The following is a 17,512-nucleotide window of genomic DNA, read 5'->3' on the forward strand; positions in this document are numbered from 1 at the left end:
CTCGACTCCAACTGCTGATCGACACATATACAAAATAACAAATAATAATAATAACAATAAAGTCCCGAGTCTTTACGGGGAGCGAACACAAACAGTTCTACTACGTCAACAGGTTCGTCGACTATACCAAGAGTTCAGCCAGCTGGAAGAGGCGTCTGGCCGTGGCTGTCGGGGCGGAGGCTCTGTATTCTTCCGAGCGGTGCTTCGAACTGTCTTTTGCAGGCAGTGCGTCGCCTTATAAAGCCTGTTGGTGGATGTATCTGCCGGAACTATTTGCGATCACGTGCCTGGCGTAGCGAAGCAGTTCCTAGGCAAGCTACGACCTCTGGTGAAGCTGTTCTGCAGGCTGCGCGAGCGGGTAGTGGTCGCTGGAGGCCGTTGGTGGAGACCTGGTGGTGTGTTGTGTTGTGGCCGCCGGTAAGTGTTTGTTTTGACAACACAGACGACTTAGTTTTTCCTGGTAAATATACACCCTGCGATGCAGGCATCCCGTCATGGTTGGGTGTAAAGTGGGATGCCGAAGCAGTAGGCGCTACGATGTCCGAAGTGTGCGGCCGCAGCAGTATATGCACAGAGTCGTCCTCATGTTGACCAGCAATGAACCTTTTCAGACATGTTGTCAGAGAGAACTGATGGATGACAGGGGCATGCGTGTGCCATACTGTTAAGAACTACGCATACGTTTGCATGAGTAAATGAATAGCTAATTGCAGTGAAACCAAAGAAGCTTAATTTGCTCTGTAGTGTGCTAGATAAAATCACAGAGTGAACTGTCCCTACAGAGGAAGTCTACCAGAAAGGTGAGTAGAAGAGACCAGGAGACAGAGAGAGCACTGACCTGCAGGTAGGGGCTGCAGGCGGAGAGTAGCACGCGGTGAGCACGTAGGCGGTGGCCCTGGCAGCAGAGGGTGACGTCGACGAACGCCTCAGCAGCCAGCAGGCGCTGCAGGTGCGCCAGCACGCCCGATTCGTGCCGCTCCCACCGCACCAGCAGCCGGTTACCACCCATCTGCAGCACACACATGCGTACCCCATTATATCACAAGCAGTAAGATACCACACAATCACACTAACACACACACACACACACACACACACACACAAACACAGACCACTCTAATCATCAGCCTCGACGGTTCAAACCCGCGTCCGGCCATCCTGATTAAGGTTTTCAATGATTTCCCTAAATCGCTTCCAACAAATTCTGGGGTGGTTCCTTTGAAAGGGCACAGCTGCCTTTTTTTCCCATCCTTCTTTATCCGATGGGACCTATGACCTCGCTGATTCGTCCCCTTCCCCGGTTCAAAATGGCTCTGAGCACTATGGGACAACTTCTGAGGTCATCAGTCCCCTATAACTTAGAACAACTTAAACCTAAATAACCTAAGGACATCACACACATCCATGCCCGAAGCAGGATTCGAACCTGCGAGCGTAGCGGTCGCGCGGTTCCAGACTGTACCGCCTAGAACCGCTCGGCCACCTCGGCCGGCTCCCCTTTCCCGAATCCACCAACCAACCATCATCAACATCTGGTTAATATACACTGAAGTAGGATCTCAATATTTACGTAACAAGATGGCAGTAGTATATAAACGGATAATGTATTCGCAGAGCTGTCATGTGAAAACATTTACGATGTGATTATGGCCACACCACAGTTATCAAAAGACTTTCAATACAGAATGTAGTTGGAGATAGACGCATGGGACACTCCATTTCGAAAATCTTTAGGAAATACACCATTCTGAGACCCACAGTGTCAGGAGTGTGCCGAGAGTATCCAATTTCAGGCATCACATCTGACCACCTACAATGCAGGGGCCGACGCCCTTCTCTTAACGACTTGCTCTCGGGGGCCCTACACGATATTAGGCATGTGGCTCTTCAGTGTATTATGTACTCACTCCACTCTACTAATCGTACAACCTTTAAACGGAAAACACTGTATAATTTTAAAGTTAAATTTTATACGCTAACAGACTCCATAACAGGTAGAGGATCAAACTAATTGTTGCCCAAAAAACGTCACGAGCATTACTTGTTTGTAACATGTACAAATGTGGAGGAGGTCACCCAACAATATAGGAGCTCACTTGTTAAACGAAATAGCGCCGAAAGATATGCCGTCTCCCATTAATGTGCAACGTATTCCAAGTGAACTGATTCATCTAAAAATATTTTTTCATCGAGTTCTATTACATCCAGCCCAAATTCCCAGCAAAGGAACCCATGACGGTGAAAATTCACAGTAATCTGTTGGAAAACGAGAACAGGTACATCACAAAAGAGCCCCGAGTCCCACTATATCTACAGACTTCGTACACCCGAAAACCATTTCGTATCAAAACACCAAAGAAAGTGTCAGCTGGCTAAATCTAATCTACGTAATGTCATAAGGAGCCAAAGGTAAAGAATTCTGGGGGTGTTCTGTCGCTCATCCAATGAAACGGAGGAGGGAGTAGATGGAAGCTAAAATTATTTTTATCTTTCTATAAGAACTGAGAAATTTCACGATATAGCATTCTTCCGAAAGTCAATCGTTTGGGAGTCCGGATGAGTCGCACTGACAACAACAGGAACTGAATAAGAAAATCATAGCCGAGCCAAGTAAATGACGATGTAGTACGATTTCTACTGCGGATGGTCTGTTATTATTAATTTTACTACCTGCTTAGCCGGTTGTCAAACTCCGAATCGTCGTCAGCGAACATTTAAGTTTGCTAACGGCGTTCCATATTTGTATTAGATACATTGTAACAAATAATTTTGCGTTCCGTTGAATAAATGTAAATCGAACGTCGTGTAGTAAATTTACATTAGAAAGGTTCGACTGTTCTGTGGCGTGCATATCTGGCCATAGTGCTACGCGGTTGCCACGCAAATCGACACGTCACCAAACTGATCTCCTTCCAACTACAATCACATTGAAATACCGAAATTTTTATTAGTGGCAAGGGTAACAACTATGCTCTTTGAATGAAACATTACTCTTTAAATGAAAGAATTCTATTGTAAGTACCAAAGTCCTTAGCAGTTATCACATGATGCTGTAAGAGAGAAGGCCGAAGGAAAAGTGACAAAAGAAAGAATGCGTATGGTGTCTCTCTTGTTTACAAAATAATGTCCTAATTCACATCAGCTCTGGCTCTATGAATGTAATGACAATATTTAGGTTTGCTTTGCTATCGGAGTACTTCCTGACAATAGTACAACTCAGTCTAATATCGAAGGCTAAACATTAAAAGGAAACCTGTGCCAGATTTCTGGAAGTAGCTCTAAGATAGAAAATGATCCTTGATCACGAACCAAGTGAAAGTTAAAACACGAAGGGTTACTTTTTTCACATTTAATGAAAAAATTCTTTTGCGTAGTCGGAGAATATTTCTCTCACTTTTTACTAATTTTTTTTGTTTTTATTTTACTTAATACTGCATTTTAGCTGTATTTTATACGTAAAAGGAATAACCTTAATTTTAGAAGGTACTAAAGATTCACCATAACTAGAAGATCAAACGGAGACTTCCGAGACAAAGCGCTATATAATTTTGTTCTTTCACTTCTTTATAACGAGAAGAAAATATTCTGTTAACTCCAACCATGTGGAGATGAAGCACTTGGCAGTTACGTTTGTTTAACAAACGGATACTGTAGTCCCTCATCAAATAGCTTTTAGACACAGCACGGAAAAGAGAGTACGTGTCCACATTTACTGTGCTCCAGTACGCAGATGCTATGATAACACACATGACGTTCTTACAGGGAGGACTGCTGCACTTCTTGTCTAGTGCGACAAGAATGTGAGAAGATTCTAATTCCTTCGATTGTGAAACACGTGCAGGCATTTCTGTCAACAACAAAGAAATTACTCTACAGACATGAACAGCGAAATGTATGAAGACATGTTTTGTGAATAAGCATGAGCTGCGGAGTGTTGTGCGCTATAAGGTAAGAAAATAATAATTATTTGTAGTTGCGGATCAGCTTTTGCAAAAGATTAAAATACCAGGAGAAAGTTGGCGTTACAGAGTCACTGCATTATTGGACCTTTTGTTTTACATATCAGAAAAAAATTTGTACAACTCTCGATCACACACTAGACTAGTAATAGAGAACTTTTCACAACTCTGAATTGGATCTCCCTGGTTTACCTTCCCGTGATTGTCACCACCCTCTTACGTGGGTAGACAGCTATCATTAAAGTGTTCAGCAAAGAATAAGGACTGTCAAGACGCTGTTATCAAGGTTCGTATCTTGGTTAAGGCTACTGGTTACAGAGTTACTGCACGAAGTGTCACAAAAGCCTGTCCACGTTACGGTAAGTGCCTCAGTTTTGCAGTAAAGTATGCTGAATAATAACAAACAGCTGCCACGTTTATTAGGCACTTTTACATAATCAGATGGAAATTACTTTCCAAGCTACCACAGTATATCAGTCTTCGGTACTAAGTTACTGTATGTTACGTAACACTGGCGACGATTCGTGAGCGGTTCTCTCGGTTGTTTCGCCAGAGGAACTTTGAAATCAGATGCTGCTGTCCGGATACTTCTGATCACATAGCGTATCACAAATTATGAAGATGAAATTGTTACATGATTGTGGAATGCGACTTTCATTTATAATATATAGAATGGTTGCTGGCATATTCTATAAGGTTAAACAGGCACTTCCTCTTTCCTTCTTTTTTTTTTCAAAATATTGCTGGTTGTGTGGGAGCTATGGGTTAGAGTTTTTTATTTTTAAAATACTTCATTGAAGGTGTATAGAAGCGACTTGTCTGCAAGGCTGCTTGTTCAAAGAGTTACATGTGGTGATCTGGAGCTATGGACGTAAATTTCAAGCTCTTCGAGAACACTCGTTTTCCTTCATTTGCTGACAGTATGTGGTATTTGCAGGTTGAATTTAATGGCTGTGGCTGAGCAGTCACGTTCTTTCAGATGTGTTGCAAAATTTATTCCATCAAAGTTATTTAGGTGAAAGGCATCCATGTGCTCCTGGTATGTTATAGTGAAACTTCTTCCTGTCTGGCCTATGTAGAATTGTAGGCAGTTGTCACAAAAAATGTCTGATTTACTGTGACACTGTCTATTTTTCTTGTTGCAGTAAATTGTTTGCTACTGTAGCTTTCTGTTAGTACTTAAGGATATCTGGATACCAGTATCACGAAGACTTGGCATGAAATTTTTCCGAGAAACGGGGTGTCAGTAAATGTGTTTATTGGGTCTTGTGAATCTGATTTATGAGGAGTGAATTGTTTATTTTTGATTTCCCTTTTACGGAATTACATTTTCCTGGAGATATTGAGTGTCAACTCTATCTTCCATAATCTCTGAGGCTGAAATAATGAACTAAAATTTGTATCACAACTGGGACTCGAACAGAGCGCTCCTGCTTAATAGGCAGATATGTTATCCACTACACCGCCCTGGCCGTGTAACTAACTCGGCTGCATGGGCTACGCTAGTCCAATGCCCACCCTAACACAAACTTCAATTCACGCCTTACCCTTTCTTTATTTTCGCCACCGTAAATAGTGAGCAGTGTCGAGGCTCTCTTATATTGGAATAACACCCCAAATTTGTATTTAAATGGGGAAATTCTGCCTGTACTTCAAGCGTAGATGAACTGTTCATCTTATGGCATTACATTTTCCTGGAGCGACAATGAGTCCCAATTTTATCCTTGATAAGGGTAGAAGCTAAAGCAATTAATTAAAATTTTGGCCAAGGCTAGGACTTGAATCTCGATCTACTGGGAAGAAAGTCATTGTGTACATACTCTAAAGAGTCCTGCACACGGAACAAGCTCACAGTCCATTCGCCAGTGGTCTTCAAACAGATAATACCATGTTCAGTCACCGGTCTGGTCACTTTATAAAGTCTATAAGGTGGTCACAATAACGTTGCCCGCTCCTGGGCTTGTCATTTGAACAGTATAATATGTTGTAAAAGTTTTACTCTACAATCGGAGGTCACTCAGGTTAAACAGTTAACCGTGTCTTATAGTACAGATTAAGCCTAGGTGTCGCCTCCAACCAAACATTATGCTCCACCTGGAAGAAACTTTGCCGGCCGGGGTGGCCGAGCGGTTCTAGGCGCTACAGTCTGGAACCGCGCGACCGCTACGGTCGCAGGTTCGAATCCTGCCTCGGGAATGAATGTGTGTGATTTCCTTAAGTTAGTTAGGTTTAAATCTAAGTTATAGGGGACTGATGACCTCAGACGTTAAGTCCCATAGTGCTCAGAGCCATTTTTGAAGAAACTTTATAGAAGTACCGAAGAAGGAGGGTTCTGTTAATGCAGATTTATAGTGTGGTTTCATGTGGTAGAACACGTGTACTGTGTATAAATTAATGGCATCATAGCATATTCCGCAAAAAATGTAAATGTAAAATGATAATGTAATGGTATAATTAAATTTAAAATTCCGAGATTGATGTTGCAGAGTACCAAATAGCGATGGACAGACTGTACCACTGACGGTATTGTGAGAGCAACGCTTCCCCAGTTTAAAAACAGCACTTACAATAACTTGTTAGAGTCGTACCCAGGTAGGATGTAGTTCATGGTTTTAATGCACACCAGCTGACGAATAGCAGAGCAACTTCTAACCCAGTGCTGGGAGAATTAATGGAGTCACAGCATACAAATGTAGGAGACACATTCCCGGATTGGGTGCTCGAATAAAATGAGTGGAACCTGCTATAACTGAGTGAATTGCAATCTGTCGTCCAGTTCTCGCATGCTGTAAGGATTTAACTGCAACAGGAACGTGGAGCTGCAGGGGTGTTAGTCATTAACAAGAAGCCGATGTGGCTGACATAGTGCTTTCAAACCGTGTCACTCTACGCATAATACATCATAAAGTTCGCGTATATAGCACTTTAGCAAGCCTCCCAGCTTATGTAACAAGAGAGTCATACGCTGGAGGTGACGTAAATATTGTTTAGTAGTGAGAATTTCCAAATAAGGTCTGTACCTCATAGTCTGAAACTGCTGTATACGATTCATACACGTCGTGTAGCACTTTTTAATATATATAACACATCATAAAGTTCGTGGGTAGGGTATGGATTGCATATGTGAACTTGTTTACAAAAAAAGACATTTATTGTGGTGTCACCGCCAGACACCACACTTGCTAGGTGGTAGCTTTAAATCGGCCGCGGTCCATTAGTATATGTCGGACCCGCGTGTCGCCACTGTCAGGATCGCAGATCGAGCGCCACCACACGGCAGGTCTCGAGAGACGTACGAGCACTCGCCCCAGTTGTACGACGACTTTGCTAGCGACTACACTGACGAAGCCTTTCCCTCATTTGCCGAGAGACAGTTAGAATAGCCTTCAGCTAAGTCCATGGCTACGACCTAGCAAGGCGCCATTAGCCTTAGATAGCTTGTATCTAAAGAGTCTCACTTGTATCGCCACAATCTCCAGATGTCTCATCAAGAACGATGTATACAAAGGATGGATTAAAGATAAGTATTGGAGAAGCTACGTACTTTTCTTTATAGCATTCATTACGTATCCTGTTTCAGACCTCACTCCATCCTTCGTGAGTTAGCGCGTGCATCTTGGCCGCCTCTTTCAATTAGTGTACGTAGTGTTGGCAAGTCTGCCGACACTACATTTATCGTGTTTTACAACAGATACATTTTAATTTGTGAACTGTGGAGCTTAACATGTTACCAAGCCAAGCTCCGAACACGCAACACAGGAGGAAATGAAAAAATGGAAACGGAAAGTGCGCCTTTAACACAGGTGGTAATGTGTCCAGTTGGTTGGAACATTTCACCCACGTCGATCTGGAAAGAAATTTTACACGGACGAGTACCGCCAAAGACGTGCTATTCGGATGAGACTGCTTTATTCAGAATATCTGCTTCAAGTTTAATATTTAACGTATCATTTGCTGTAATTATAGCACTTTTCGTTCGACAGATAGTATCCACAAAGTAAGTGCCCTTTTCACGAATCACAAATATACGAATACATTTGGGCAACGACAGAGCTTGTGCTGTCCATGGATCATCATTTTCGTGCCAAAGCTTCAAACTGCTATCACAATGAAAACACACTATTTCATCATCGTTACCATTGTAAAAGTACCTTGCTTCACTAAGCTTATCTAGTCGCCGCTCAGCTAAAAGAGGCCACTCATCGAATGTTGGTAATGTTGTACTGTACTGTATTGAGACCACACTGACACCTGCATGATTTCAGCTGATGTACTGGAATTGGAGAGCTGACGATTCAGCACAGGAATACCATGCCTGTTGCCACCTGCCGGTGGCACATGAGAGACAGGTCGGATCTGCAAGGCTCTTCTTGGTATCAGCCAAGGTTGAGCACCTGAGAACCGACGACCTGGCACCGTGCCTGGTGGGTCTGCTGGTGCAATTAGAGAACGGGCAGGTCTCCCACGTAGCAGTAACAGCTGTACCACGCCTGCTGGAGACATGAACCCCAGGAAGCGAATTTACTATCCGGACCCTACGTACACATCAGTTTACGTTTTGGACGATTAGGATCTTACTACATACAGAGAGGCACACAATTGACCTTGCATATAAGCAGCAATCGACAGCTGGCGTTTTGATCGTTGTTCTGATGATGTCTCCAAAACTATTTCTTCTGTTCTGCAAGAAGAGCACAGACAATGTATGTTAAATACTGAACTGAAGCCTGTAAGTTAGGAGATGGTTGGTTGGTTGGTTTGGGGAAGGAGACCAGACAGCGAGGTCATCGGTCTCATCGGATTAGGGAAGGACGGGGAAGGAAGTCGGCCGTGCCCTTTGAAAGGAACCATCCTGGCATTTGCCTGGAGCGATTTAGGGAAATCACGGAAAACCTAAATCAGGATGGCCGGACGCGGGATTGAACCGTCGTCCTCCCGAATGCGAGTCCAGTGTAAGTTAGGAGATGAAAAGGATAATAAATAAGTACAAAGTTCTGCGTACCCAACGACACCTAGGGTTACATTATACAATAACACAATTAGGGTTATTATTTTACGTGACTAAATTATATAGGTATTATACAGGTAAATCACAAACCCACGAGAAAGCAACGTCAGTATTAACCACGTTACAGCCTTCAAAAAGTGACTTGACACGTGACTGAACATGGTTTTAACTGGCTGGAGACAAAATGGATGGTGCGTTTGTTCCTTTTTCAAGTCTGAACGTACATGGTGACTTGTACCTTTCTTTTCACCTACTATGTTGTGCAATATAATTACATCACTTCAGCAATTACTGGTGATGCCTCATCGCTATTGCTGCTGTAATCACATTATTTCGTCGTTATTTTCCGTGTATTACGAGGTCGATATCTTCGTCTCTGCTAGCCGGCGTTGTAATGCTGTTACACTGGAATGTTAAGGTACCATACCTCTTAATATTTAGAGCCATTACCTTTGAGCTTCCCTTAATGGAGCTCCGAACATGAACAGTGTGGTTGAGGACTTGTTATTAAGCGCATACTTCAGATGAGGCATCACCATGAGTTGGTAGAATCTCAAACGTCATTTCCGGCGGTGATCCACAAATTTTTTAGATCATTACATCTGCGTCCACATATCTGTAAGCTTCAGAGGTTAGCATCACTTTAACACGTGCTATGGCACTTATTTAGCATCTACGTCTTGCGTTAGGGATTAGGCGTATTATGGTGGCTCTTTCTGGAAGCAAGGGGTGCGATCCTTCGTGGGCGATTTTGTTTGTAATACGATAAAAATGTATTTTAATGAGTTATACAAACAATTTAAATGCTGAAACTTTGTGCTTGCGATGTGTGAGAGGTCTCTTAATATACAGTATTGTGGTAAGTACTTTTTCCTGAGATATCGACTCTCCCACTGTCTTTGGGAATGTCACATCTCTCTCTGTTACTGGCTTTGGTCATGTGTTTACAGGCTGGTTATATGTTATTGCCGCCCGTTGTGGCCGAGCGGTTCTAGGCGCTTCAGTCCGGAACCGCGCTGCTGCTACGATCCTGTCTCGGGCATGGATATGTGTGATGTCCCTAGGTTTAAGTAGTTCTAAGTCTAGGGGACTGATGGCCTCAGATGTTAAGTCCAATAGTGCTCAGAGCCATTCTTTACATGTTTTTGTTTTTGTGAGCCATAGCTTCCAGAAACGCAACTGCGCAGATCTAATACTCACTTTACTTATTTACATACGTGAACATCGCTCTTTTCGCACTGATGACATAACAGGCCTATAACATCGGACAAATACAGTCTATAAAACTTTTAGTGACACTTCTGTCTTCAGGGTGCTGTTATTTACATAGGCTTTGGAATGCCTATGTCATCTGCAACACTAGCAATAACTGACAATGAATAGCTACGTTTCAAATGTGTTATATTTTTCCTTCCTAAAATGGTATTTGAGAACTTCTTTAAATGATGGAATGTATATTCTGAGTCCGTGTTTGATTAGGTCTAGTGAGTTAAATACAGTGAGTCTATTTGACTGCTTAGCTAACACATATTTTTCTGCAGTGACAATCCTGTCAGCGTAGTTTTCTGACGTCAAATTGCGAAGCCTAACTTCCATAATACAAGATGTTATTAGGGGTCGAAATCTATCTTTGGGGCACATTCTTTAGTGCTAAGGGCCACTAATTTGGAGAATATGACTGTATGTGGAAGTTAACTCACGCTTCCTTTTACATTTCAGATGTATGTGACATCACTTTAATTGATCTGAGTCTTACAGTGGTTTTCTTTTCACGTAAAAAACTTCAACCAGCAATGTAAACGCCATGCATTTTGCTGTGCCTCAGAAATATTTTATTTTCGAGAGTGTTGTGAGTAGGCCTAATTAATTACATCCAGACTATCAGTTTCCCTCCTTAGCTAACGCTTATTATTGTGCTGTTATAAACCTGGTCCGGCTTGTTTCGCAACATCGAACTGACTTCTGAAATGTCAGCTGTTATTATGTGTTGAAATCTACCATTGGGTTACGTAATTTACACGTTTGGGTACTAATTTGGTGAATATGTACATATGTACATATGTGCAGACTTTTTTCCAATATTGTGACATCAAGCGGCGGTTTTCTTGTGTTAACCTGAACTTTCAATGTACACATTGCTCTTTTTCGTGATGCTGACTTATTTTGCAAACATTTTAGAATTTTTTCGAAATCTTAGAGGATAAACAATAATTAATTTACCACTCTGCTATATTTTTTTAACTATGCAGCAATCTATTGGTTGTAGTACAAAATTAGGGTCTACAGATAGAATTTCCTTGTTTTGCAATGCTGGGGAGAACCAAGCACTTATTCTCCACAGTGCAGCAACCTGCTCGTGACAGGAAGAACTGGGATGTGACACTGGATATGCTATTATTTCACATTTACTGTGATTGTAGAATAGTATTTAAGATAAAACGCATGTTCAAGGAATAAAAATTTTTAATTTGTTGTTTATATTTTACAAGCAAATGTTGGTTTTTAATTATTTATAGAGAAATATTGGTTTTACAGTGCAGCCATCTGCTGGTGACGGGAGCAAGTAGGATGTGAAAGTGATCTCGCTTCTGTTTACGTTTTCAAAGCTTGTGGATTAGTACTTCAGGAAAAAATCTCATTTTCAACAATAAAAATTCCTGTTTCGTTACTTGTATTTTATAAGTATATGTTGGTTTTTAATTATTTACAGAAATATGACAACTACTCGTTCTATGAAAAATGATATGTAGCTTCAAATCAAAGTTACCAACCGTAGTCATAATACGAGTACCCTGAAGTCAGTAAAGCAAACACTGTTGCAAAGTGGCGCAGAAGGTACTTCATGCAAGTTTCTGGAGTGCATATTGCAAATATGACACGCGCAGTTGTTTCAGCTGCAATATGACACTACAGACAAGAAATAGGACAGTCTCCTCTCATTCTCACCTTGCCATACTACCTACGAAGTTGACGATAGTAAATTGTAACCAATCTAAACGATGATTTGTTTTAGAGGAGTGTACAGCCAACAGTTCCTGCAATCGTCACCCTTGGTAGCGCGGCAGAGGAAGAGACATGACTGGATGCCGTCTTTTAATTAAATGGAGCGGCTCAGCCAGTGATGCATGAAACCAGTTCTCCTTGTGATAGATACACATAACGAATGCGTGGACAGCACTATGGAAATTACTAGAGCAGTCGAAGGACATGTTTCTGTATTTGACAGCAGTTAACTCGGCAACTCGAAATATCGAGAACTACGATTATTAATTCCAAGCTGAAGTGTGTATAGAATTTACTGCGTAGCTCGTATGTTTGGATTATGTGGACACGTGAAAGTAGTAGACAGCCGCTCCTAGTGCCTAAACCGGTCACATACGTTTTTGTTACATAAAGAGAAAGTGAGAATAATTAATCTTGTCGCTTGCTATATATTTGCGAATGAGAAGACGTAACACTTCCCAGTGGACAGAGCTCATGTGACTGTAACTGGTATTGTTATCTTTTAAAATTTATCTGCTTTTACACCACGTTACCTTTCGTTCTCTGAAATGTAGTCGGAATCCCGCTATTTCAGCCGTTTTTGTATGCATGACGGAAATTCGTTAGAAGCCAGTCAATGTCGAGTCACCAGGAAGGAACACCAAATGCGTTAGTCCATAAATACTATACTGATACATAGTTTGTCTTCATTACAAGGATAATGTCTGTATTACACTTGTACTGTTGGGTAATACATTATGTCACGTAGCATAAAATGGCTGATTTGTCCAGTATTCATCTTGTTGTTGTTGTGGTCTTCAGTCCTGGAACTGGTTTGATGCAGCTCTCCATGCTACTCTATCCTGTGCAAGCTTCTTCATCTCCGAGTACCTACTGCAACCTACATCCTTCTGAATCTGCTTAGTGTATTCATCTCTTGGTCTCCCTCTACGATTTTTACCCTCCACGCTGCCCTCCAATGCTAAATTTGTGATCCCTTGATGCCTCAGGACATGCCCTACCAACCGGTCCCTTCTTCTTGTCAAGTTGTGCCACAAACTCCTCTTCTCCCCTACTCTATTCAATACCTCCTCATTAGTTACGTGATCTACCCACCTAATCTTCAGCATTCTTCTGTAGCACCACATTTTGAAAGCTTCTATTCTCTTCTTGTCCAAACTATTTAAAGTCCATGTTTCACTTCCATACATACCTCCACTCCATACAAATACTTACAGAAACGACTTCCTGACACTTAAATCAATACTCGATGTTAACAAATTTCTCTTCTTGAGAAACGATTTCCTTGCCATTGCCAGTCTACATTTTACATCCTCTCTACTTCGACCATCATCAGTTATTTTACTCCCTAAATAGCAAAACTCCTTTACTACTTTAAGTGTCTCATTTCCTAATCTAATTCCCTCAGCATCATCCGATTTAATGTGACTGCATTCCATTATCCTCGTTTTGCTTTTGTTGATGTTCATCTTATATCCTCCTTTCAAGTCACTGTCTATTCCGTTCAACTGCTGTTCCAAGTCCTTTGCTGTCTCTGACAGAATTACAATGTCATCGGCGAACCTCAAAGTCTTTATTTCTTCTCCATGAATTTTAATACCTACTCCGAATTTTTCTTTTGTTTCTTTTCTGCTTGCTCAATATACAGATTGAATAACATCGGGGAGAGGCTACAACCCTGTCTCACTCCCTTCCCAACCACTGCTTCCCTTTCATGCCCCTCGACTCTTATAACTGACATCTGATTTCTGTACAAATTGTAAATAGCCTTTCGCTCCCTGTATTTTACCCCTGCCACCTTCAGAATTTCAAACAGAGTATTCCAGTCAACATTGTCAAAAGCTTTCTCTAAGTCTACAAATGCTTGAAACATAAGTTTGTCTTTTCTTAATCTTTCTTCTAAGATAAGTCGTAAGGTTAGTATTGCCTCACGTGTTCCAACATTTCTACGGAATCCAAAGTGATCTTCCCCGAGGTCCGCTTTTACCAGTTTTTCCATTCGCCTGTAAAGAATTCGCGTTAGTATTTTGCAGCTGTGACTTATTAAACTGATAGTTCGGTATGAGATTTTCACTCTGCAGCGGAGTGTGCGCTGATATGAAACTTTCCTGGCAGATTAAAACTGTGAGCCCGACCGAGACTCGAACTCGGGACCTTTGCCTTTCGCGGGCAAGTGCTCTACCAACACAGCTACCGAAGCACGACTCACGTCCGGTACTCACAGCTTTACTTCTGCCAGTACCTCGTCTCCTACTTCCAAACTTTACAGAAGCTCTCCTGCGAAACTTGCAGAAATAGCACTCTTGAAAGAAAGGATATTGCGGAGACATGGCTTAGCCACAGCGTGGGGGATGTTTCCAGAATGAGATTTTCACTCTGCAGCGGAGTGTGCGCTGATATGAAACTTTCCTGGCAGATTAAAACTGTGATCCCGACCGAGACTCGAACTCGGGACGTTTGCCTTTCGCGGGCAAGTGCTCTACCAACTGAGCTACCGAAGCACGACTAGCGCCCGGTACTCACAGCTGTACTTCTGCCAGTACCTCGTCTCCTACCTTCCAAACTTGGAATGCGAAATCAATGTTTTACCACCGGGCCATCCCACTTCGTGTAATGGCTGACGTCATAGAAATATCCTAGGAAAGAAAGACACTTTTCATAAAGTAGAAGGTGCTATACTTCAGCTACAAAATGAATCACTCAAATCTAAAAGCTGTAAATTCAACTGCATACCGAGAAGAACTTAAAGTGGAACCATCACATTGAAAATGTTGTGGGGAAGGAGAACGAAAGACCGCGTTTAATTGTCGGAAAACTTAGAAGATATTACAGAGCTATCGCAAAGGCTGCCTACACTATGTTTTGTCCGTCCTCTTCTGGAGTGCTGCTGCGCGGTGTGGGTTCCTTATCAGGTAGGATTGACGGAGGACATCGGAAAAGTTGAAAGAAGAGCAGTTCGTTTTGTATTATCGAGAAATAGAACAGAGAGTTTCGCGGATGTGATATGCGGGGCAGTCATTAGAACAAAGGCGTTCATCGTTGCGATGAGGTCTTTTCTCGAAATTTCAAGTGTTGATTTTCCCCGCACTCTGCTAGGAGTGAAACGGCAGAGAAATAGTGAGAAAGTGGTTCTATGAAGCCCCTGCCTGTGAACAGTAGAGCAGTCGTGTAAACGTAGAAATGTTGTAGATATACCGGGTGATCAAAAAGTCAGTATAAATTTGAAAACTGAATAAATCACGGAATAATGTAGATAGAGAGGTACAAATTCACACACATGCTTGGAATGACATGGGGTTTTATTAGAACCAAAAAATACAATAGTTCACAAAATGTTCAACAGATGGTGCTTCATCTGATCAGAATAGCAATAATTAGCATAACAAAGTAAACAAAGCAAAGATTACGTTCTTTACAGGAAATGCTCAATATGTCCACCATTATTACTCAACAATAGCTGTAGTCGAGGAATAATGTTGTGAACAGCACTGTAAAGCATGTTCGACGTTATGGTGAGGCATTGGCGTCGGATGTTGTCTTTCAGCATCCCTAGAGATGTTGGTCGATCACGATACACTTGCGACTTCAGGTAATCCCAAAGCCAATAATTGCACGAATGGGGACCTGGGAGGCCAAGCATGACGAAAGTGGCGGCTGAGCACACGATCATCACCAAACGACGCGCGCAAGAGATCTTACACGCGTCTAGCAATATGGTGTGGAGCGCCATCCTGCATAAACATCGTACGTTGCAGCAGGTGTTTATGAGCCAGGCTTGGGGATGATGCGATTCTGTAACATATCGGCGTACCTCTCACCCGTCACGGTAGCATTCACAAAACCACAACCACGCATTTCCTCGAAAAAAAAAAAAAGGCCCGATAACGGTAGATGTGGTAACTCCAACCCATACCGTGACTTTCTCGTCGTGCAATGGAGTTTCCACGACAGTTCTAGGATTTTCGGTAGCCCAAATTCTGCAGTTGTGGGCGTTGACAGACCCTCGGAGTGTGAAATGAGCTTCGTCGGTCCACAACACGTTACTCGACCAATCGTCATCTTCCGCCATCTTTTGAAACGCCCACACCGCAAATGCACTCCACTTCACTAAATCGCTAGGTAACTGTTCATGATGCCGACGGATTTTGTACGGATAGTATCGGAGGGTACGCCTCAGTGCCAACCAAACAGTGTATGGAATGCCGGTGCGACATGCGACTGCACGAGCGCTGACGTCCCCGTGCATAGACGAACCCGCTACAGTCCCCATTTCTTCCTGAACTCTCTCAGCAGCATTACTCCTTCTGCTCGGTCCGCCACTACGGGGTCTATCGTCTAAACAACCCGTGGCTTCGAACTTCGAAATCATTCTCGCCACGCCTGCATTTGTCAACGGACCTTTATCCGTTCGAATCCTCTTCCCATGGCGATAGGATCGTAACGCTGAACTAGCACATTCCCCATTCAGATAATACAGCTTCACTAAAAGCGCCTTTTCAGGTAACGTCAACATGCTGCGACTGCTGGCGCATCTCATTCTCTCTCTCATTGCAGCTCCTTTTATACACGATTTTCATGCGCAGTCCAGCGCCATCTGTCGGACATTTTGTGAACTTTGTTTTTTGTTCTGATAAAACGCCATGTCATTCCAAGCAAGTGTGTCAATTTTTACCTCCCTATCTACATTATTCCGTGGTTTATTAAGTTTTCAAATTTATACTGACTTTTTGATCACGCGATACGTATCGGACACGTAAGTCACTTACCTAGTGTCTTCGCCATTGCTGTAACACAAGGTCTTTTACTTACTTTATATCAACCTAATTTAGTGAACGTGAAAACTTCTGTAGTGTAGGAGGGGCCTACTTTGCGTGAGTTCACACGGATCTCCCCCAGCGTTCGTTTTCCATATTTCATGTTGATTACAACCTAGCCATTATGGGCTACGAAATACGAACCGGTTCGCCTCAGGCGCTAATTGCGATCAGGCCGTAATTACTTAATATGCTGCGCACCTGACTGGCGCCAGTGTTAGAGGCGCGCAGTTGGAAGCGGTACTGGCGTTGCTGCCGACGCAACTGACACACTGGCCGCCACTCACCTAGGTTCAAATACCAGTGTGGCCACCCTCACCTAGGTTTACCGTTTCGTTGAGGTGACACATGTTTCCCATCGTGATTCGTCCCGTAGTATGCTTAAACGTGTACCGGGGACGAAATAGTAAGCGTGATTTCCACTTCGCCTGTATGTCACCTGAATGACGGCACGGAACCTTCCATAAAGCCGATTCTGGTACAGTTCCTCACCCTCGTGCCAGTGACATAATGTTATCTAGCTGAATGCTTCAACGAGGCTAAATTTCAGCTATGCTCATCCTGGTGGTCGTAGGATCACTTCATTGCAGAAAAGGCTACACAGGTGTCACAGTTAGCTAAAGTGGTCTGCGCCTCTGTCTCTCGCACGGAGGACATGGTTTCAATTCCTGGTACTGCCACAAACTTTCCTTAGTTGGAGGATTGAAAGCAGGTACACTCAGCCTCGT

At 42.7% G+C, this 17,512-nt stretch overlaps 1 protein-coding gene across 1 annotated transcript in view; it reads right to left on the reverse strand.

Annotated features, from left to right (window-relative positions):
* Nucleotides 1-17,512, reverse strand: part of LOC126199160 (B-cell lymphoma 6 protein-like) — a 538,829-nt gene that overhangs the window by 119,475 nt on the left and 401,842 nt on the right. The window contains exon 3 of the mRNA XM_049935915.1: nt 839-1,009. Within this exon, the coding sequence (XP_049791872.1) occupies nt 839-1,009 (171 nt within the window). The remainder of the gene's footprint in view (nt 1-838; nt 1,010-17,512) is intronic.

The sequence above is a fragment of the Schistocerca nitens genome, chromosome 8 (assembly GCF_023898315.1).
Source record: "Schistocerca nitens isolate TAMUIC-IGC-003100 chromosome 8, iqSchNite1.1, whole genome shotgun sequence".
Taxonomy (NCBI): Eukaryota; Metazoa; Arthropoda; class Insecta; order Orthoptera; family Acrididae; genus Schistocerca; species Schistocerca nitens.